Genomic DNA, 23,369 nt, shown 5'->3' on the forward strand with positions numbered 1-23,369 from the left:
CCTTTGTGTGAGTGTGTGTGTGTGTATGTGTGTGTGTGTGTGTACAGCTGAGTGTCCCCAGCCACAGGAAGGAACTGGGAACAGCTCCCTTTTCAGCTGGGCTGGTTTCTAGGAAAGAGAAATGATGAGTGATTGATGCTGCTGTTATCAGTGAAGCCCTGGGAAAGGAGGAACCACTGATAAACCAAGGTCTGTGAGCACCACGTTTGGGGTGGGATAGATTCCTTGAGCGGTTTGGGTTGGAAGGGACCTTGAAGATGATCCAGTTCCATGGGCAGAGACGCCTCACAGTGTCCCAGGCTTCTCCAAGTGTCCAACCTGACCTTGGACACTTCCAGGGATGGGACAGGCAGGGCCTCACCACCCTCACAGGGAAGAATTTCTCCCATGAATCCAGTCTAAATTTCTTTTAGTTTAAGACCTTGCACTAGCTCAGTTAAACTCAGACTGGGGTGAAAGCTTTTCCTGAGGTGAATTCCGAGCTTGCCTTGGCCCAGCAGCTCCTGGTGGTGTTTGATGCTGTGAATCAAACACGAGAGACCTTGAGGGAGCTTTGCAGCACAACCTCCTCCAGGTGAACTTGGGCTGACCCGAGGGCAGCCAATTACCAGGGCTCTGTTCTCTCCCTGGTTTGGCTTTTGGGGGGTGTTTTTTCCCTCTGCACTCACCTACAGCAGAGTGAGGAGCTGCCAGACACCTCCCCTGAGGCTGCAGAGCTGCAGGAGCCAGAGCAGGGAGCCAAGATTCCCGGTGGCACAGCGTGCCCACACCCAGCCAGGAGGTGGGACTGCAGCTGCAGCCAGGCCTGGGAGCTGCAGGAGCACAGCTCCAGCTCCAGCTGCTCTCAGGATTCCCTGGGAGCTGCCAGGTTGTGCTGTGTGTCCGTGCTGGAGCTGGGAGCACGGATCCAGCTGTGGGTGTGCTCACCTGGGATTCCCCCAAATGCTCTCAGCTGGGCTGCACATCCTTGGACATCAGGGGCTGGGTCTGCCTCCTGCCACTGCTGCCTTCAGAGCCTCTGGGTTCTCATCTAGACCTTTGCATTCCATAGAAATCATGGAAAAATGGGCTGGAAAGAACCTGAAAGGTTGTCTGGTTTTAAGTCTCTGCTGTGGACAGGGACACCTCCCACTGTCCCAGGCTGCTCCAGCCTGGCCTTGGGCACTGCCAGGGATCCAGGGGCAGCCACAGCTGCTCTGGGCACCCTGTGCCAGGGCCTGCCCACCCTGCCAAGCAACAATTCCTAATTCCCAATATCCCATCCAGCCCTGCCCTCTGGGACTGGGAGCCATTCCCTGTGTCCTGTCCCTCCATCCCTTGTCCCCAGTCCCTCTCCAGCTCTCCTGAAGCCCCTTCAGGCCTCTGAGCTCTCCCTGGAGCCTTCTCGTGTCCAGGTGAGCACCCCCAGCTCTCCCAGCAGAGGGGCTCCAGCCCTTGGACCAACTCATACAGATACTTCCTGCAAGAAACCCTTTTCTTGGGGAAAAAAAAAAAACAAAACCAAACCAGCCACTTCTATTCTGTTTTCTGGAGCTTCAACATTTGAAGTCTTCATGTCTTTTGCTCGAGAGAAATTATTAAATCTCTTCTGCCACTGGGAGGGACCTGCTGTTGGTTATGGAATCCCGACTTCCCCTCCAAAATCGTAGCCAGGCAACCCTGGGGTGTGAATCAGAGCCTCCTGTGCTGCTGGCATGCTGCAAATCCCTGGGAATGCAGGGGGATTGAGCTCCCCCAGCACCCCCTCATTGGGCTGAACACCTCGCTGCAGTTATACCCGGGCAAGACAAGCAATGTTTGTACTGTTCTAAGTGTGCAAATGGGGTGATAGATGCATTTGGGAAATTGGGGGAAGAAAGAGGTTTATTAACCTGCAGGGGAAAGATGTTAGCTCCTGAGAGCTTCATCTCTGGCCTATTGGAAGTGGTGAACTTGTGATGGTGTTCACAGGGGTTCTTGGATGAGGGAAGAGACGAGGATCTGACTCCATGTTTCAGAAGGCTGATTTATTATTTTATTATATATATTACATTAAAACTGTACTAAAAGAATAGAAGACATGATTTCATCAGAAGGCTGGCTAAGAATAGAATAGCAAAGAATGATAACAAAGGTTTGTGGCTCAAACTCTCTGTCCAAGCCAGCTGACTGTGATTGGCCATTAATTAGAAACAACCACATGAGACCAATCACAGACCCACCTGTTGCATTCCACAGCAGCAGATAATCAATGTTTGCATTTTGTTCCTGAGGCTTTTCAGCTTCTCAGGAGGAAAAATCCTAAGGAAAGGATTTTTCCTAAAAGGTGTCTGTGACAGTGAATTTACCAAAAAAGTTAGCAATAATACACATCAAGGCAGTGTAGGGGAAGTGATAGGAAACCGAGTGGCTGATGAAGAAACTGGATAAGCTGCATTGTTGCCAAAAATCTCTAAGATGCTCCCTTTGCTCCCAGTAACTGCACCACTGCCAGAGAAAATGTCTTTCCCACCAGAGGAACCTGCCCAGGTGGGCGCTGATGGCTGCAATTAGCAAATGAGGCACGAGCTGCAATTAGCAAAGAGCAGCACGAGGATGCTCGTGAAACACAGCCAGGAATGGTTTGGTCCTTCTGAGTTTGGTGTTTTGGCAGCCAGGGAAAAAGCCCCAGATCCCATTCCTGGGTGTCACATAGGTGTCACCTCCCCCCGGCGTTTCATTTCATATCTTGGTGCTGATTCTGCTTCTCCTGTCCCTTGAGGATTTCCATGGGAAGGGGAGGATGCAGCTTTGGGTTTTCAGCTCTCTGACACAGCTTTGGCCTAGAACCGTTGACTCCACAGCAAAATTCGCTTTTTTCCTCCCTCAAGCTGGCAAATTTTTGGTGTTTTTTTTAACCCAAGATCAATTCTGTCCCCTGTGCTGCAGGCCTTGTGTACGACACCTTGATGCTGAAGCACCAGTGCACCTGTGGAAACACCAACAGCCACCCTGAGCACGCAGGCAGGATCCAGAGCATCTGGTCCAGGCTCCAGGAGACGGGGCTGAGAGGCAAGTGTGAGGTAAGGGAAACACCACAACAGGCCACATGGCTGCTTTTATTAGTGTTATTAATATTATTACAACATTATTATTATTATTACTATTATATTGCTATTATGCCAAAGAAAAGAGCAAGATATGATGTAACCCTCTCATTTGTTATCCCTCCCAATTATTCCAGCAAAAGCAACAGCTTTTCTGTGCTTTAATAACTTTTTTTTTTTTGTACTCTTTAATAAGTAATGGTCAAGCTATGCTGTAAAAAGAATGGGGGTAGGAGGAAGGCACTGAGCACCATTCCATCACAAGAGGTTAAATTAGATTTATTGGATGTCTTTTAAGAGCAGGCAAATGGAGAGAAAAGCTTAGATATTAAACAGAAAAAATGAAGATTAATAATAGAAATTAACGAGTGGTTATTAGTTCCAACTAACAGCAGTGGTGATAAATGGGGGTATAAGTGTGTGCTCATAAATTTTTTGAGCACCTGAGAGGGCTGAATCCCAGAGCATAAATATTCCAGCAATGTCAGGATGGGGCTGGGAATGTTCCCAGCCATCAGATAAGACATCCACGTGGTGGCAGCATTGCCATTGCCTAAATTTCCCTGTCCTGCCCTCCTTTATCCCCTTCAAACCTGTCTCTGTCTGTGGATACCCATTTAATCGAATGCTGGGATTATTTGGGACCAAATGAACCTCGTTGCTAATTGCCTGGCCTCCTCAGTGGGTGTTAGAGATGTCCTCCAATGTATAAGTTTGTGACTGTAAGATCCCAGGCAATATTATTGTCCTTAATTTCCTGTTGATTTCCTTCAAGAAGATTTATTTTCCTTCATTTCTGTGCTTACCTTGGTGCTTTTGGTTGCTCTCACGATGGGAGCTGTTGATGTGAGCTGTGTTTCCCTCCTGACCACTGGTGACTTCCAGCCTCACCAGACTCTTATAGTGAATTTCTGCCTTCATTCCCTGCTGGCTTTCTTCAAGCTCTGCCCTGCCATTTCAAGGATGCTCTTCCTTGTCTCTCTGGTCACCTTTCCTTCACCCCCACCACCTCCTGTCTCAATGTTTCCTTCTTTATCTTGTCTGGATCTGATGATGACATTCCATGTCGAGCAGATAAGTATTGTGAGTAAGGGATTAACTCCAAACCTGAATTTCTCCACCTCAGGACCCATTTTAGTGTTTTGCTGTGTGTCTCGGTGGCTTGCTAAGGGGACAGAAGAGAGAGCCAAGCCCTCAGCAGTGGTTTCAGCAGCCTTTTCCCTCCCCTTGCAGTGCATCCGTGGCAGGAAGGCGACGCTGGAGGAGCTGCAGACGGTTCACTCGGAGGCGCACACGCTGCTCTACGGCACAAACCCTCTCAACAGGCAGAAACTGGACAGCAAGAAGCTTCTAGGTACCATTCCCTGGGGGGACACCCTCCTTCCTGAGCCCTGGCTGAGGTGCTGGGCTCCATCATTAGCCCTGTGCATCTCCAAGAGGATTGTTCCCAGCTCCGTGCGCGGGATCCATCTCCCGCTCTTCAGGCAGACCCCTAAACCCTGGAGAGCTTAAACCTCACTCTGGGTGTTAGATAGTTATCCATGGCTAGGGCAGGAGCTGGAGCACACTCCCAAGGGTTTGGATCTGCAACCCCCAGCCAGCTGCACAGGCATCAACAAACCCCTGGCAGCTTTGGACAGTCAGCAAGAGAGATGCAGGGGCCTCGACGTTTGTTTAATGTGGAGTGGAATTGTTTATCCCTTTCAGTGGAGACCAAATCTTCCTGAAACAGGGCTGTGTCTGTTGTAAAATACAGATAAAAATACAAAAAAAAAGATATTTTCCCAGCAGAAATTCTAAGGGATGCATGTTCAGATAACCAAACAACATGAATTTTAGCACCTCTGTGGAGTCATCATCGCCTCCCTTTACTTCCTGCCTTTTTGCAGCAGCAGGCTGGAGGGACAACTTAGGAAGTTGCCACGTGGGGATCTGAGGAAAAAAAAAAAACCTTAAAAAACGGTTTCTGGAACGTTGAGATGTTGAGAAAGTTTATTTTGGGATTAGCCTGACTTTGGATGATGTAAAAAGAGGTTTAACTCAGTGGCCTTTGTGATGTAGTGGTCACAGCAAAGGAGCTGGAAAGATTTTGCTCAGCGTGTCCATGAGCTCCCAGAGAGGGAAGCTATTAGGCAGTGGTTAAACACACAATTAGCACGGTATTTATAGCTCACTTCCCACCTCTTTAGGGCCAGAGAACCCAAAAGTAGACACCTCCAGCTGAATGATAGCTCCATTAGGAGGTAAACTTTCAGGAATTTATGATGTCATATGCTCGGGAATGGAAAACCCACAGCCTGAAGTAGCTTTGGTCAATCTTCCCCGGGATATCTGAGAAAATTCTCCTGGAATACTTTTCCACTTCCTCCTTGGCTCTGGGCAGGATCTGTCTCAGCAGTGCCCACAGATGCCTTTGGAGATGGAGTTTATTTGGAATGCATTTTTGGGGGGACACCCAAACTGCTGAACCATTCCTGATGGTTTCTGTAGAGAACGTGTGGGGGAAGCAGCCCTTGCTGCTGTAGTTCTGTGCCCACCATGGTTTCCATCACTCATTTTAGAGTGTTTGCAGAGGTCAACTTTAATCCTGTAGAGAAGAGAAATTCCAAAGGCTTTCCAGTCAGAACATTCCCTGTTTGGATACAACTTGCAGAAGAGCCCTGGAGCTGTGGGAGGTCAGGTCCTCAAGGGTCTCCAGTAGGAGGGGATGTGCAGTAGCTCTTAACTGGGCTTAGAGCTGCTTTCCTAAGCCCACCTGGCACCATCTCAGCCTGGAGATGCTCCAGTGGCACTGGCTGCCAGCTCACATCACCCCCTTATCTCCTGATGGCTTCCACAGGGCAGGACCTGAGCAAGGAGCTCAGGTTAAAAACCCCTCCTTCAGCTTCAGCTCTCCCTTTGAGGGTTTAAAAGGCTTTCAGATTTACAAACCAGCTTGGTGGGGTTCTTTGAAACACCTTAGAGGGTGGGTTTAGGGCAGGTTGGAACGCTGAGGGCAAAGCTTGGTGTGAGGTTTAGGGATGCAAATGGGAGTGTCTTGGCAGGTGTCTGATGACTCCGTGTAAACTCTTGGCCTTTGATACCTCTGTGAGGAAGAAAAAAGCCTGAGAAGCCTCAGCCTGGAAGGGAATAAAGGTTTTTCAGGACACAGGATGTTTCTTGTTAAGCTTCTGCAAATGAAAAGGGGGGATGTGCCTTCATGGAATCACAGAATCCCAGAACGGTTTGGGTGGGAAGGGAGCTTAAAGCCCATCCCATTCCACCCCTGCCATGGCAAGGACACCTCCCAGATTGTCCCAGATTGTTCCAAGCCCCGTCCAGCCTGGCCTTGGGCACTGCCAGGGATCCAGGGGCAGCCACAGCTTCTCTGGGAATTCCATCCCAGCCCCTCCCCACCCTCCCAGGGAGCAATTCCTTCCCAATATCCCATCAATCCCTGCCCTCTCATGGTTTAAATCCATCTCCCCTTGTCCTGTCAAGGACACAAAGTACAAACCCATCTCTCCCTGGACAGTGGAAACACTTGGAACCTGTTGGACAAGTTGAAACTTTAGGCAAATAAGGCTGCTTTTAATTTGTGGGGAGCAATCCTAAATTGTTGTCAAGAAGACAAATAGGGAAATAATGGGTGGATTAGCAGTGAGAGATGTGACAGGAGGCAGGATGATCTAAGAACTTCCATGTGGATCTAATCAAGGAGGGCATCTCACTTGGAGCTCAGATGAGTCCAGATGCATGAACTCCTCTCTCAGGAACAGAATCCCAAATGGTTTGAGTGGGTATGGACCTTGAAGCCCATCCCATTCCACCCCCTGCCATGGGCAGGAACGCCTTGCACCAGACCAGGTTGCTCAGGGCCCCACAGAATTTATTCACACGCGAGCCCAGAGAGCGATGTTACTTTTCCTGCAGATTCAAAATTAGCCCTGCAGATGGTTTTCTCAATTTTTCTCACATTCTCCTTGTTGGTTTTGCTATTTCAGTCAAAACACATGTTTTTTCTTTGCTTGCCACTGGTTTATTTTTCTGTCTTCCTCTTTCATGAAGCCCATGCTCTCCAAAGTCATCTAGTAACTGCAGATGAGTGACAATTGGGGTGTGAGTGACAATTGGGGTGGTTTTGTGATTTCCTGTCCTCCCTCAGTGGGAAAGGGTTAAAGTGCACATCTGAGAAGACACACTGAGTGATTGTTGGTGGCATCTTCCTCGTGTATAGTCTCAAAACATCAGACAACACCCACCTTGCTTAAAACTGAATGATTTATAGACAGCTTTTACAGGAGCCTAAGCGTGTACATTGTGTGTGTGTGTGTTGTAACAGGGCTGGGTGAAAACGGGAAGAAAAGCCCCAGGAAGAAATGTGTGTGTTTCTGTGCTTGGAAAGATAGCAGAATTGCCACAAAGTTGGCCCCAGAGCCTGGTGACCTTTGTGCCTCACAGGTTTCTTGTCCCCCCCAGGTTCCCTCACGTCGATGTTTGTCAGGCTGCCTTGCGGTGGTGTCGGGGTGAGTATACCTCCCTTTAATGTGTAAATAATGTCCTGTTTGTTCTCCCCACTGCTCCCCTCAGCACCAAAAATTGCTGCTCTGCATTCCAGGGTGGGTAATTGCAGCCAGATGCTGCCCCTGAGCAGGGGCTGCCACGGCCTCACGTGCCTTTCTTCAGAAGCAGCCGCAGCGCTTCGGGGCTGCTGCCGAGAGCCCGAGCTCTCTGCGAGGGACACTCAGGAGGAAAAACCTCATTTCCCAGCCTGGGATGTTCACTGGGGAAGGGGTTGCTGTGTTTGGGAGCAGCCCTTGCATCCCAAAGTGGTTTTTTGTCCTGTGGAAAGCAGGATGTGCTCGTGCTCCATCCTCAGTCTCGGGGCTCCAGAGCAGGTGGGAAACGTGGCCATGGAACAGGACAATATTTGGGAATGTACATTTTTTTCTCCTGTGAATAGCAAGTTTGCTGTTTCTCTGCCCTGGAATGAAACAGCATTTGGCATCTTTTATTCTCCAGCTCCAGGATAATCCACGTGGATTCTCCAGGAGGTGACTAAGATGCCCCTCCATCCCTTGTGGAAAAGCTGAGTGTTATTTTTCAGCTGTCAAATTTCCATATAATCAGGCTTTTTGCTGTTGTTTGTTCCCATAAAGCTGAAAAAATCCCAAACCCCAAATACCTTGTTTTGAAGGTTTTCTTGTTTTCCTTTGAAGCCCGAAAGCTTAAAAGTTTCCCTTTCAAGTCAGACTTTCTGCTCCAGAGTTTCTGTGGAGGGTGACAGGACAGAAAATCGTGGAGAACAGGAAGGGGAAAAGAATGAGAAGAGACAATAAAAGGCATTGTGTTTGAAAATTCACAGTGGTAGTTCTGCTGCATAATTGTAGCTCATGAAGTTGAATTTTCAAGGTCTGGATTCTGTTATGGAAATGAAACAAAATTGTTTTCTTCCTGAGTCTTTGCAAAATCGCTGCTTTGAAAATTATCCCGTCAGAAAAAAAAAAAAAAAAAAAAGAATAATCGTCGTTTATTCGTACCGCCACTCGTGGAGATATTTTATTTTGTATTGTAAATATGCTGCAGTCGCCTAATTCATGGCAAATTTTTGGCCAGAGCTTAAAAGGTTTGGATTTACTCTGCCCTGCAGTCAGGCATGCCATTCAAAGCAAAAAAAAAATTATCATTTGCAAATGAAGACTGAATGGTAACAAGTAGAGACAGTGTCTGAGCCCAGCACGGGCCCAGCAGTCTTGCATTAAATCCCAAATCAGGGCAGGAAACGCCTCGGTGCTGGTATTCCTGATATGCTCCCAATAAAGATGCTGCTTGGTTGTCTCCACAGACCCTTAATATTGAATATTTGCTGACTCTGGTGCAGTGTTTGAGCAATCCTATCAGCAAAACCTGTGCCAGGGAACAATTCCTTCCCAATATCCTTCCTCACCCTGCCCTCTCTCAGTGGGAAGCCATTCCCCATTGTTTGCCAGATATTTTTTCAGAGGGCAAACATGATGTCATCAAGTCAAAAGGAAAAGAAAAGAAAATTAAAAATCAGTAGAATGATGTGGGACAGGTCCTCCTTTGGATTTATACTGGAGCAGGATAAAGCAGAATGATGGCTGATGATTGGAATTCAGGAGCTGAGGGTGTTGTGTGAAATTACGGGCTGGAAAGCTTTGAAACCAGGCTCTTTTCCTGCAAGCAGTCGAGTGTGGCTCTCTTCCTTTGGGGATGTTGTGGAGATGAAAAGGAAGGATGGGTCTGGAGGGGGATGCAGGGCAGTTTTGGGGGGGAGAAACCCCTGGAGAGCTGTTTTGCCTCAGGATAGAGGATGAAACTTGGGCAGCCGTGAGTTCTCCTCAACAATGAGTGGAATGAGGGACAGGGAAGAGAGTGAATCAGAGAATATCCAGAGCTGAAAGCACCCACAGGGATCATTGACCCACCCCCTGTCCCTGCACAGACACCCCAACAATCCCACCCTGTGCTTCCCTGGGAGCTCTGGGAGTGAAGCAGCAAGGAAACAGTTCAGAGCAAATCCCTTCATCTTATAACAACTTTCAGACCCTCTCTTTTAATTAAAAACTCAGTCTTGGTGAATTGAAGTCAAAGAGAGAAAAGAGTAAATTTGTTCCCAGGTGCTTGGAAACTCTTTTTCCTTGTTGGTTTGTCCCATGGCTGACAAGCCTCCTCCCTTCTGCAGCCTTCTGGTCCTAGCAGGAGAGGAAGAAAGAAAGCACAGAAGCTCTGAAATCAACAGGTGTGAGCTCTGAGTGAAACATCACTCATTTATTTCTGCTGATCACTTGGGAATTGTGCTCAGCTTTGCTCCTCTGCAGCTCACACCCTGTTTGCCACTCACCATGGCCTTTCCTAATCCAGGATGATTAGAGGAGGCTTTTGGGATATTGGGAAAGATGAAAGTTTGACAAGAAATTCTCACAGATATGTATGCTTAGCAGATAGATTTTTGAGTGTAAAATATGAAGAAAGAATAAGATAGAAGCAAGTCTTGATATAAAAGAATTGCTGAGCCAGTCTCACTGGCTAACCAAGGAGGCAAAGGCTGTGTTAGTTAGAAGGGGTTTTTATGGCTTAGAGCACATGATAAACCCACCCCAAACAAGAAGATGTTTCTACCAAGCAGAAAGATAGCACAGGCAAACAACTCAGCAAATGCTGCAAGTAGAAAAAAGGTCTCAGAATTTTCCACTGCAAGAAAACTGAAAAACAACTTCTAGCTTAAACTGTAATGCACTGACTTTCAGTGATTGGAGAACAGTAACATGAATATGGTAATTATAGCAATTATGATAGGCTATAGGTAAAAGTTAAGGTATAGATTGGTTCTACTGTATGAAGATGCTCAGCAAAGAAAAGTCTATAATGGATTGTAACCAAAACCAAAGGGTCTCCAGGCCTGCCTGCAGCTGGAGCTGACAGCTGTGGGCACAGCTCTGTCACCCATAACCCTGGGCTGCTGTGACATCTTGGATAAAATAAACTGCATTTTGGAGAGCTGCCTGGAGTCCCACATCCCTCATTTAGGCTCTTACTTTGGGAGAAAGGAGTTTAAGCTTGGAAAATCTGCAAGATCATCCCAGCACACTTGCATCCAGATTCTTCAAAACACTCAAAGGCTTGATTTAAGGAGAGCTGATAAATTTGTTTTCTTTCCTGTGTAGCGTTTTGCTGCGCACATTCTAAAAATATCTGAAGACCTGCATCATTTCTCTGCACGTGTTCTAAAAACTCCAGAGGTGTTTGTGTTGTTGATCTTCTCCAGAGTAGTTGATTCTATTTTGGGGTTTTTCAAGGGCTTTGATTAGAGCATATCAACAATTGGAACTGTGCAAGCAAAGTAAGTTCTTGCAGAGCAGAGAGCAGGGAAAGGACTTCAGTGGAATGGAAATGAGGAGGAACTAATTAGGGAGTCAGAGGAAGAGAATGTGAGAATTATTTAATTGAGAGCAGGAGGAGACACAGTGGGGTGTCTTCCTCTGTGAGGGAAGAGCAGAATTCCTTCATTTTGCAGGGTCTGGAGCTCTGGTACCACCTGTGTCAACCTGTCCTGGTGCTTGATTTCTTACCTGTGGATTTTTTCAGTAGAATTTTATTGTATTTTTATTCAGTAGAATAATTTCAGTGCATTTTTATTCAGTAGGATAATGAACTCTTTTGTGAGGTGCTCATTTAATTCTGAGATAGCTGCACATTAGTGAATAGCAAGGTTTACAGTGTGAGTAGGAGGAATTCACAGTGTGAGTGGGAGCCTCATCATGGATATTAATAAAAAGACCTTGGGTTTTCCTTAAAGGAAGGAAATAATTGTAAGGAAATAGTAATTTGGAAATAATTGTTAGGAAATAATTGTAAGGAAATAGTAATTTTTATTATGAGGAAGGAAAAACTCTTTGGGTTTCACTTTGGACATTCTTCCTGGAATGCTCCTGGCGGGAGCCTGGTTTGTGGCAATGCTTGGCTCTGGCACTGAAGAATCCTGTATCCTGTCTTTTTTTGTGGGAAAAGCTGGCCCCAGCAGCCATCTGAGGGTCTGTGGGCCCCTTAGGACAGGTGAATTTGGGTATTTTGTATTTCCATTCCTCTGGTGCCTCACAGGGAATGAAGAGGGCCCATGGAAGGAGCCCTGAACTTGCTGTGTCCAGGCAGGAAGGGAAGCTCTTTCCTGCTGGTGTCCTGAGGCATTTTCTTCCAAAGACCAAGAAAAATGGGTTAGGTTTCTTCTGCATGTGTGCAGTCCTGATCCAGGATTCCTGTGTAATTCAGACTTTATCCTGCTGCTGTTCCCATCTTACTGTGCAAATTTACAGGGGTGCAGGCCACAAATAGCCACTGCAGGGCTCTCCCACAATGCAGTGGCATTCCCCAGAGGCTTTTTGGTGTTCTCCAAGTGCTTTCCTAGTTTATATTGTGGCTTCCAGGGCATCCTTGGGGTGGATGCTACCAGAAAGCATCCATGATCACAGAGCTGGAATCACTTCCAATGGCAGCTTCAGCATGGCTGGGAAGGAGGTGGATCAGTCCTCTGTGGGGCCACTTGTGTCTCCTGACTGCTCAGTGAGTCAGGCACAGCAAATGATCCCTTTCTTCCCATTTCTGCTTTTTGCCATTGTTTCCATAGATACACTCAGGGCAGATATGTGAAAAATGGCTGGGGGTCCTTCCCTTCCTGGTGAGGAATGTCCCTTTCATCTGGTGACACAGTCTGGAATAACAGCAATGAGCATGCCTGCAGGGTGCCTTGCCTTGCCTGTGGCCTGTTCCCACGTTTTCAGGGGGGTGATTCTGTGGAATATTTAGGGTTGAAGAAATCTGTGTGGTCAGCACAGGATGCTGAAGGTCTGTTAGGGTGGGTGAGCTCCTCAGGGAAGTGCTGTTACTCCTGGGCACTCTTCTTTTAAATGCCCAACACTGAACATCCCTCTTTATTGTGGATTTTTAATTTATTTTAAAGAATCATTGAATCATTTAATAGACCTTTTTATTTCATCTTGGATCAGCAGCAGTTAAAGAGAAATGCTGATTCCGTGGTCACAGAGTTACAGAATCATGGAATGGTTTGGGTAGGAAAGGACCTTAAAGACCATTCCAGTCCATCCCCTGCCACAGGCAGGGTCACCTTCCACTAGCCCAGGTTGCTCCAGCCTGGCATTGGACAATTCCAGGGATCCAGAGGCAGTTCCAGCTTCTCTGGGCACCTCAATGCCCTCCCAGGGGACAATTCCTTCCCAGTATCTGAAAGAAACCCCTTTCAGTTAAATCCATTCCCCTTATCCTATCCCCCCATGTGAGTGATGTCTTTATAAGACAGGGGTCTCCTGCTGCCTGGCTGCCCTCCTTGCTCCTAACCTGTCTCCTGTGTGTCCCCTCAGGTGGACAGTGACACCATTTGGAACGAGGTGCACTCGTCGGGCGCCGCTCGCCTGGCCGTGGGCTGTGTCATTGAGCTGGTGTTCAAAGTGGCCACGGGAGAGCTGAAGGTGAGGGAACAGCCCTGAAGGTTTGGGAACAGCCCTGAAGGCTTGGGAATAGCCCTGAAGGTTTGGGAGCAGCCCTCAGCCGTGCTCTGGGCATGCTCTGCTCAGGGCTCTGAGCAGCAGCTCCAGGACCTTTTCCCTCTCCTCAGTGAGGGAAAGCATCGTCCACTGCTATCACCTTGTGAGGAATCCATCAAGAGCAACTCCAGAGTTCCCAAGCAGGATTAAAGCTTCTGGCTGCACCCCCTGTGTGCATCCTTGTCCCTCTGACCTTTTCCCTTCCCTGTTTTTTGTGTGCAGAATGGGTTTGCTGTTGTCCGGCCCCCGGGTCACCACGCGGAGGAGAGCACACCCATGTGAGTATGGGCTTCACTGCCTGCAGCCAGGGCTCCTTTGGTGGGGGATCCACAGCTGGCAATTCCAGAGGAATTCTGTCAGGTTATCACTGTGGGATTTCTGTTTGTTGCTAGATGAGATGTGTGGTGTTCAGAGCTCCCCACGTTCTGTGGAGCAGGGTAAGAGCCTGCTTAGTGTTTCCTAGCAAGGATCAGCAGTGGGTTCAGGCAAGTGTGGGACGTTCCCTGTTTCCCTAGAGCCTGCTGCTGGAATCCAGCACTTCCAATGGCAAACAGATCTAGTGGAAGGTGTCCCTGCCCATGGAACGAGATGACCTTCAAGGTCCCTCCCAGCACAAGCCTTTCCATGTTTCCAGAGAGGAAAGGAGAGCAGAAGGAACTCCTGCCTCCTGTGTTCTGTCTAGGTGATGGGTGCAGTGGGACCATGGGAAGCTGTCATTAACACCTCTCTTTTCCTCTTGTCTCCCCTCTCCAGGGGTTTCTGCTACTTTAACTCCGTGGCAATCGCAGCCAAGCTGCTCCAGCAAAGGCTCAACGTGAGCAAAATCCTCATCGTGGACTGGGTGAGTAATTGCCCCTTCTTTCCCTTTAGGAGGGTGGAAATTACTATTATTAATTCCCTTTAACAGGTGGAAATTATTCTGGGTGGTTTCTTCTTGCAAGAGCAAGCTCTGTCAGTGAAAAACTTCTTGCCTGTTGTCTGCAAGCCAAAATTCGGGGGTTTAATTGAATAAAATTGTTCTAATCAGAGAAAAAATTCTTCAAGGGGCCAGAATTTTCAAATAAAGAGAAAGGGCTGATTTGGAATTCTGCTTAGGCAATGTATAGATTTTTATTTCTTTATAGATTTTATGTGGCTGGGAAGGTATTGGAGTGACTGGGGATCAGCCAAGAGTTTTGGTTCTGTTGCCACAGGTTAAACCCACAAGTTAAAAGGCATTTATTTATCTTTTGGACTTACTGGATGGATGTTTATTTCCTCACTTCCCACCTGTTCTTCATGTCAGAGAGGGGCATTTGAAATAGCTGTCCTGTCACAGGCTGTGTTTGTGCACCCCACAGCAGCTCAATAGGGGAGCTCTCATGGGTTGTGTTGTTTAACTTGGATTAAACAGAAATTTATTTGTATCAGTACTCACCCCAAAGATATAGGGCAACAAATATCCCAGTATCTCCATCTGCCAAAATTGGTGTTAATCCAGTTCTTTCCATCAGTTTGATAGACATTTGGGGTTGTGTTTATCCCATGAATTAAACAAGGAGAGTAATCTCAAACTAGGTGTGCCCAACAGGTTATTCCCATTCCCCACAAACTGCTTCAGCCGGGCTGGAGAAAACAAAGCTCAACAGCAAAGAAAACCCCTCCAAATCCCAAACTGATGCCTTTAATCCATGTTTTTAGTGAGGGACTAACCTCCCTGTCCCTGCAGGATGTCCACCATGGGAATGGTACCCAGCAGGCCTTCTACAACGACCCCAACGTGCTCTACATCTCACTCCATCGCTACGACGACGGCAACTTCTTCCCAGGCAGCGGCGCTCCAGATGAGGTCAGCACATGGATCCCAGAGCCCTGGCACCCACAGGAGCTCCTGCCACCTCCAGAGCTCCTCAGGGTTTTGTGTTCCCATCCCAGGACGCACCAGGTGCCTGTGATCCAACAGCCTGGTGTCCTGGCCGGAGCTGGTGGGACAGCAGCCAAGGAGTCACTGCAGTTTAGCTCTCCAGCCCTCTGGGGACAGCCTGCTCCAGAGGAGCCCTCTGCCAGCTGTCCCAGCACTCCCTGTCCTGTGCAGCATTTCTCCTTCCTCAGCAGAAGTTGTTTCTTAGATGCTGAAGGAACAGATTGTCCATGGCTGCACCGCCCACACTCGGTTTTCCTGGCGCAGCCGTGGAGCCTCTCCATCTCCCCTTCTCCATCTATCTATCTCCCCTTCTCCATCTATCTATCTCCCCTTCTCCATCTATCATCTCCCCTTCTCCATCTATCTCCCCTTCTCTATCTATCTCCCCTTCTCCATCTATCATCTCCCCTTCTCCATCTATCTCCCCTTCTCTATCTATCTATCTCCCCTTCTCCATCTATCATCTCCCCTTCTCCATCTATCTCCCCTTCTCCATCTATCTCCCCTTCTCCTTCTCCCCTTCTCCTTCTCCCCTTCTACACGTCTCCTTCTGCACCTCTCCTGCACCTCTCCTCCTCCCCCTGCCCTTCTCCACCTGCCCTTCTCCACCTCCCCTTCTCCTTCTCCCCTTCTCCTTCTCCCCTTCTCCTTCTCCCCTTCTCCTTCTCCCCTTCTCCATCTCTTCTCCACCTTCCCTTCTCCACCTCCCTTCTCCATCTATCTCCCCTTCTCCACCTCTCCTTCTCCACCTCCCCTCCTTTCTCCTGGCCCTGCCCAGGCATTGCTCACCACCAGCCACCAAGGCTGCACCTGCACCCCAAATTTGTGGGGTTTGAGGCCCAGCCTCGATGCTGCTGGAGCGAATCCCCCTTTCCTGGTGGTGTCCTCAGAGCCTGCAGCAGGAGGGCTGGGCCAGTGGAGCTGAGAGCTGAGCTCTGGATGGATCCATCCTTCCTTTCCCTCTGGGCTGGCAGGAAATATGGTCCTTCAGAGGGATTTAGCAAAGGGAAATTTTTTTGAATACTTATAGTGCTCCAGGTGACATCTGAAAAACTTCTTCCCCTGTCAGTTTTACATTTTCTGCTTGAGAAAACATCAATGTTTCCATTTCAACCTGTAAAGAAACTTCAATGTGACGTGATGCTGCTGACTGTTGTAGTGAATCAACAGCAGCCCTTTGTATCAGGGCTTAATTCCTGCTTTTTAGCAATCTGCTTTACAAAAGGAGTCATTTTCAGATGTGTCATTTTAGACCAAATAAAAGAAAGGATACAAAGCAAGTTTGATTTAAGCCAATGACGGATAAATAACCCACTGTGGGTAGATGAACACCCACCCCTGTGTTTTTCTAGCAAAAATATTTGCACCACTATGAGGAATAATGTGCAATAAAAGCCATGCAGTTTTAGCCAGCTGTGCAACACATTGATTTTCACTTATTAGTTCTTTTTTTTTTTTCATATGCAAAGACCTTCTTGCCAAAAAAAAAAAAAAAGCTGGAAAAGCCTGGTTTATTTTCCAGTTTTTCTCTCTCTCAGGTAGTTGCAGGCAGGGCAGATGGGGACATTTGCAGTACAAGCAAGGAGAGGGATGTATTTACATCTCCCACCCACGTGTCCATCAAGCAGCCAAAATCTCTTCTCTGTGAATCCTGTTTTTCTCCAGCAGAGGGGGAGCTCACTCTGATTAAAATACACATTTCCCCAGTTGCAACTGTGCTGAATTACAAAATATGCTCCTGAATCAAGCTTAAAATGAATTATAAAAAAGGAATACATGCAGCACACTCTGCTGCAGAAAAATCAAGAGGGTGCAGTTGATGTTGGGGTGTTTTTTTTTGGGTGAGCAGCAGAACACCACCAGTCCTCAGCTCCCATTAATATCTGAGCATGGAGGAGCTTTATTTTCCCTCTTATTTCAGGAACCAGGGGCTAATCAACCTCACTACTGGATCCAGATCCAAATTCCACTGGGACAACATCAAAAGAGCAAAGAAGGGTTGCCAGAATTTGCTAACTGAGAGTCCCTTTTCCCTTTTGCAGGTTGGCACAGGAGCAGGAGTTGGTTTCAATGTTAACATGGCATTTACTGGTGGCCTGGATCCGCCCATGGGAGACACGGAATATTTAACTGCCTTCAGGTACTACTGAGTTTTCCCACTCACAAATGTGTTTTTCACCTCAGCTGGGTTTGTTTCTCCTTGTGCCATCCTCTGTGATTTTGATTTTTGATAAGGTTTAAAATTTTGGTATTATTGATCCCAGAGAGGCCCTGGCACAGGTGCCCAGAGAAGCTGGATCCCTGGAAGTGTCGCAGGCCAGGTTGGACATTGGGGCTTGGAGCAGCCTGGGACAGTGGAAGGTGTCCCTGGCCATGGCAGGAGTGGCACTGGATGGTCTTTAAGCCTCCTTCCCACCCAAACCATTCCATGATTTTTCTTGGACACTCCCCTGTGCCATGGGTCCACTTTCCCTCTCCTTTAACAACCTGAAACTTTTCTGTCCTCACACCTTTGATGCCTAAATTCATGCAGACACACACTTGCCAGAAGACAGGGTGTGAATTTTGTGGGATATCACCTTTATGGAACAGCTTTAAATCCAGGAACATTATTTTCTGCTCTTCCCTGTTATATCCCCTTAGGCTGAGCAAAAAGCGCCCTTTCCCCCTCTTCATTCTGCCATCATGAAGCCCTGAGAGAACACCCACAATTTCAAATGACACCAGATCCCTGCCATTTGTGTCACTCCTGGCTCAGAGAGGCAGCACATTGCTCCAGAGTGGAAGCCTGGCTATCCCAGGATGGATCTCTTGGTTAGCCAGAGCACCTGGAGCTGGGGACAGTAAATATTAATTGAGTGTCCAGGCTCCTGGAAAAGGCTCAGGGCTGCACGGTGAGGCCTTTGCCAGCCATTCCTGGGGTCTGCTTGCCTGGACACTGCAGCTATTTAGGGAACATCCTTTGGAGTGGGTCGCAGCCCTGATTTTGGGGAGTTTTGGGGGATGCTCCTCCCAGAGCCTGCACACCCTCAGTTTAACCATAAGTTAAACAAGAAGCATTTTTTTCATCCTATGCCAAGTTTGGCCGTGATAGTACATTATCAAGTGACCTTTTTAAATCTTAACCAGCTCCTTTGAAAAACATTTTTACCCCCCCCACACCCACCCCCCGAATCTTTCTATTGATTTTAATGTAAAATAACGCTTTGAAGTTTGCAATTTATAGTCCCCTGAGAGTTGGAAAGTGAAGGGAATGGGTCATATATCCTATTTTTTCCCCCTTCTTTTCTTGCTTTAGCCCCTTGAGACAATACATGCCTTCAAGGCAGCACCTTGTTATTCCACCCTGTCGAATGCCACGTTGCATTTGCTGGGGATCAAACCGAAGATGAAGAAAAGATAAGAAAATTGGCCATAATGAACTCCAGAAGCAGGAGGCATTTTCACCATGAACTTGGAAACTCACAGTGGAGAGCTGAGCTTTAATTCAAACCAGTCCAAATGCCAAACTGTGAGGCTTTGAAGTCTGGAGAGGAATCAGTGGAAATCCTTTGAGCTAGGCAAAGATACTGATAGACTTTTTCTTTTTTTTTTCTTTTTTTTTTTCAAGGCTTAACTCTTCACATGCCTGTCTGTTTCTAGGGAAAAAAAGTCATTTTTCTGTGTAGAAGGAGCAGATTTAAATAAGCAACATGCTCCTCATTTTTTTGTTGTTGTGTTTTAGGAAAAGCCAGTGTGTGTGAGTTTGAGAAATGAAAATAACTGAGATAATTATCTTTCTGAATGAGAGAAATGAGGGAATAAATAAATCCCGGTGAAACCACTCATCCCCAAACTGAAAACCTGTTTCAGAGTGGGTTTGCTCCATGCAAGAAAGAGATGGGAACTCACATCAGTGATTTTCGTCCTCTCTCCAAATATTATTAAATTACAAGTTTTGGGGTGACCTCTGGATGGTCCTTAATGCCATCGAGACGTATCAGAAGTGAGAAAAAGAGTTAAAAATCAGCTTTCCCCTGCACTTTGTCACTTGTTGCCTTCTAACCTGGGGCTGAAATCACTGCCTGCCCCAGCTCCAGGTTGGGGTGCTGTTTTTAGGAGGGTGGTGGTGCTCAGAAGGGATCTGGGGAGATTTTTGGGAACCTGGAGCTCCTGCACCCTGTGCTAGCTGCGGCTGTGCCAGAGCCAGCTCCACATCCCGTGTCTGAGCTCACCCCTGAGCGTGTGGGCAGCCCCAGATTGCACAGATCAGGCAGAAATGGGGTCAGTTTAATGCAGGGAGCAATGCAGGGAACAATGCAGGGCACGTCCTTCCCAAAATCCTGAACTCCCAGAACGTTCCCGCTGCCTCCGCTGCTGTTCCGTAGTTACAGAAACAAACAAGTTGTAAAATTCAGAGGGGTTTTTTGGACCAGGATTTGTTGTTCCCTTACATTTTACATCAGCTGAAATCCTGTTTGCCTCTCTCAATCCTCCTGATCCAGGTGCAAACCCAGCTAAGAGACCTGCAGGAAAAATGGGAAGGCTTCGGCTGGTTCTTTATGACACGGCAACAGCAATTAGTGAAATTAAAAATGTTTCATCTGCAGGGGTTTCCCTCTGAATTTACTGCAAGGAAGTTTTCCTGGTGATGCCAGCAGTTGTGTTGTGTCTGAGAATTCCTTCCCCTGTCCCAGTAATTCCACCATAATAATTCCAGCCATAATTCCACGTCCAGCTCGATTGCACATTTGACTTTATTTAAAACACCTCAGCCAGAAGGAACAAGCCAGGGCTGTGCTCCCCCTCCTCCTGCTGCTTTCAAAAAGCATTAAACAAGTTCAGAAACCAATTTTAGGGGCATTTGGGTTTTTCCTTCGATCCATAAACCATTTGAGGAGCGAGGAAGAGGATGAGGAGGAGGAGATGATGCTGTTCTGCCTGGAACGGTGGTTGCTGTATTTTCAATTTCATGCTTTCCCCATGCTGATTTCATCCCCAAATTCCTAATCCCTTTGGACACAGTAAATGACCATGCAGAAGCAAAGACTGGAATTTTCAGGAAGCTGGTTAGCCTGAGGAGCAGTGGATAACATTTTTAGTTTATATATATAAAATATATTACATGTATAAAACCATATATAGAAATTTACACATGATATATATGAAATATAAAATATATCAATAGGTAAATATATGCATAATATAAATATATACACTTAACAGATATAAATTTATACATAGCACATATAAAAATATGTATTAAACATAGATGTGGCCAAGAATGGGAAAAAGTCTCTAAAAAAGTGTTCAGCCTTCTAAGTTTCACCAATTTACTCACTGCAATTGAGCATTTAAAGCCCAAAATAATCCTCTGTAGGATTGTTTCATTTACCTGTCATTTATTAGGCATTTAACTGGGGAACTGGCTAATGCCAGGCTAAAATTGTTCATTCAGCCTTCTGGAAAATAGATCTAAAATTACATTTATTTTTTTGCCTCTCTCCCAAGCAATTGCAGAACACAATGAGGAGGCTTTGCTGGTTGCAGCCATGAGTTTGCTCTCATGTAGAGCTGTTCAGCTCAGCTGTAACCAGGCAAATAAAAAGATTTGATTTATTTTAAGCAAGCAAAAACAAGCTTCTGAAACTAGGGAAATTTCAGTTTCCTTTTTTCTTTTTTAAATTCTACATGGATTGAATGAATATTCAGTGTCAGGAATATTCATTCCTCAGTGAATAACTTTACAGCCACCTCAGCCATTCCTTAAAAGACCCTAATCCAGGCAGAACTGCTTATCTCCTAGGTAATAATTCAAATTTCTGGCTTTTTTAGAGTCTCATCAGCAGGGCAAAGCCACGGGGTTGTTTCCAGTTTAATCCTTGTTTCCCCTGGAGGGGGATGGAGCATCCCCAGCCTTTTGGGGTGCAGCTTTGGGCCGGCTCCGGTGTTCCCACACTTCCACTGAGATCCCAGCAGCTCCCACAGCATCATAACTAGGGGAGAGGGGAAATAAATCTGATTCTTTGAGCAGTTTTCCTTGGGTTAGGAATGAAAAAGCTCATGGAAAATAAACCCTTGGCTGCTGCACTTGCTCTGGAGTTGCTGCTTCAGGCCTTGGTGAGGGTGGTGGTGGTTTCTCCTGAAAATTTCTGTGGGTTCCACCAAACTGTAAACTCACCAGCCAGAGCTGTGCTCTTGTCTTCCTCACAGAAGGACGAAATGGAGAGGGGCAATCACATCCTCAGAGGAGAAAATTCAAATTCCTTGTTGGGATTCTGTGTGTTTTAAGGGAGAATGAAACCCCTTTGTTCTCACAGAGGTCTCTGTGCACAGAGATCAGCAATGCTGCAGGAGCCTCTGGGGTTGCTGTGGCGAATAGCTGGGAAAGAATGAAGCTAGGAGGTGTGTGGGGAGGTGTTTTTTGGTGTCTGTGTGCCTGTTCCTGCTCCCTGGTGGCAGTGGAGGCTGGGGGTGGGTTTGCTCAGTGCCTGGCAGAGGCTGATGCCCCATTCTGCATCATTCACAAGCTCAGCTGGATGTCACGAGCTGCTGACTCTGGCAGATGTCTCCTGGCTGTTTAATATCCTTGTGGCAAAAAGCTGGGAGCTTTTATGAGTGTTCTGATAGCACTTGAGCCATCTCAGCACGGAACAGCCCCCCTGGGCTCTGTTTTTAGAGCATCACATAAAGACTCGACTCAATAAAGTGTGAGGTTCTCGTGTGTGCCAAGATTTACAGGTCCACGCTTTGGGATGTGGGTAAAATAACCTCAGTTCCTGCTCCAGAAAGTTATCCTGCCTGGTGGCTGTTCCTAGGATGGGAAAATGGGAAAATTGCAGGTCAGGTTGCCCTAGGGACACATCCAGAATTCAGTAGGTGCAGTTACAATGGAAAAAACATCATTTGGGAAGTGTGTCTTGATGTGGGGATGGGATGTTTGCAACCTCCTGTAGGTTTTGAGGAGAAATTGTGGAGTTTGGAGAGAGAGAAAGCAGAGGGAGAAAAGATGTTTTGGTGAGAAACCACAGGAACAGACCCCTTGTTTCATTTAAATACAACTTCAGCAATCAGCAGGATGGGGATGCTGAACAGTGCCATACATTTTTTTAGTGAACAGAACATCAGAGGACGGGGAACTGGCAGTGGGAGAGGTGGATTTGGGTGGGATATTTGCATTCTAAAGCTGTTCTGCCCCATGGGACACTCCAGCCTTTTGCTGTGGGAAATGGGAAGTGCAGCAAGTGAGGAAGGAATCACTTGGCAAAGCTTAGATGAAATGTTTTGAGGGAGGACTTGAAGAAAATGCCTTGGGGTGAGGTTTCCCAGGTAGTTTTGCAGCCTGTGCCAGATGCCCTCTTATTTTACCCTTATTGCCATGGATGTAAATCAGGATGTGATCCCAAATGGGAACCACAAGGGGTGACAGCTCGTTTCCCTGCTCAAAACACGAGGTGGAGGAAATCCCAGGGAGTGCAAGGAGTTCTTCCAGCCTGGCTCTCAGGGTTTGATGAGAGGGTTGAAGCACCCCTGCCTTGCTGAGGAGCCCCCCTGACGTGTGTGCTGTGGATTTTCTGTGTTGCAGGACAGTGGTGATGCCCATTGCCAACGAGTTTGCCCCAGATGTTGTGCTGGTGTCATCTGGTTTCGATGCTGTGGAAGGGCACCCCACACCCCTGGGAGGATATAACCTGTCAGCAAAATGTAAGTGGGGGCTTTGCTTCTGCTGCTGTCCTGTGGATTGAAGGACAGTATTCCCAGATTTTACTTTGTGGGGTCTATTTCAGATCTTTCGTTTCAAAGGCAAAACTTCCATCCTTCTCCTTTGAATTTTCATGGCATTTATCTTTTTATAATGCACATTTTAGCCTGGCTGAAGCCTTAATTTTGTTGGGTTTTTTTTGAAACATTGCATATTTCAACTTTGAAATATTCAGTATGTAATATTGTGTAATTTATTTGTAGTCACATCTCTGCTGAATTAGAGAGTTATACTGGCATTAATATAAAATTGCAGAAAAAGTCCATACCAGCTGTAAACACTCTCATTGCTACCAAGAAATCCATTTCTTCCTCCAGGACACCTTATTAAAACTTTGGGCTGAATGTTTTTGCTCTCCACCTTTGAATTAATTACAGACACCCACAAGCCCTCCTTTTTGCTTCGGGTCTGGGATGTTTTTGGGAGATGCACTGAAATAACTCCCCCCCCTCCAGGTTATGTGGAGTTTACCTGGCACTGTTTCCTTCACATTTATCCAGAGGACAGTTTTTCTTGCAAAAAGGCTTTTACTATTATTTTTTAAGAGTTTGTTCCAGCCAGGAAAATTGTTCTCTACAGTGAACTTTAAAACGTCGTAAGGG

The 23,369-nt window shown here is 46.9% G+C and overlaps 1 protein-coding gene across 7 annotated transcripts in view; it reads left to right on the forward strand.

Annotated features, from left to right (window-relative positions):
- HDAC4 (histone deacetylase 4) overlaps positions 1–23,369 on the forward strand; it is a 186,305-nt gene that overhangs the window by 150,991 nt on the left and 11,945 nt on the right. For all 7 annotated transcript variants that reach the window (XM_063162701.1, XM_063162702.1, XM_063162696.1 and 4 more), the window contains 9 exons: positions 2,908–3,041; positions 4,299–4,419; positions 7,524–7,570; positions 12,941–13,048; positions 13,346–13,401; positions 13,877–13,964; positions 14,832–14,951; positions 17,069–17,166; positions 22,591–22,709. In XM_063162701.1, the coding sequence (XP_063018771.1) occupies positions 2,908–3,041; positions 4,299–4,419; positions 7,524–7,570; positions 12,941–13,048; positions 13,346–13,401; positions 13,877–13,964; positions 14,832–14,951; positions 17,069–17,166; positions 22,591–22,709 (891 nt within the window). The remainder of the gene's footprint in view (positions 1–2,907; positions 3,042–4,298; positions 4,420–7,523; positions 7,571–12,940; positions 13,049–13,345; positions 13,402–13,876; positions 13,965–14,831; positions 14,952–17,068; positions 17,167–22,590; positions 22,710–23,369) is intronic.

This window comes from Melospiza melodia, chromosome 8 (assembly GCF_035770615.1).
Source record: "Melospiza melodia melodia isolate bMelMel2 chromosome 8, bMelMel2.pri, whole genome shotgun sequence".
Lineage (NCBI taxonomy): Eukaryota > Metazoa > Chordata > Aves > Passeriformes > Passerellidae > Melospiza > Melospiza melodia.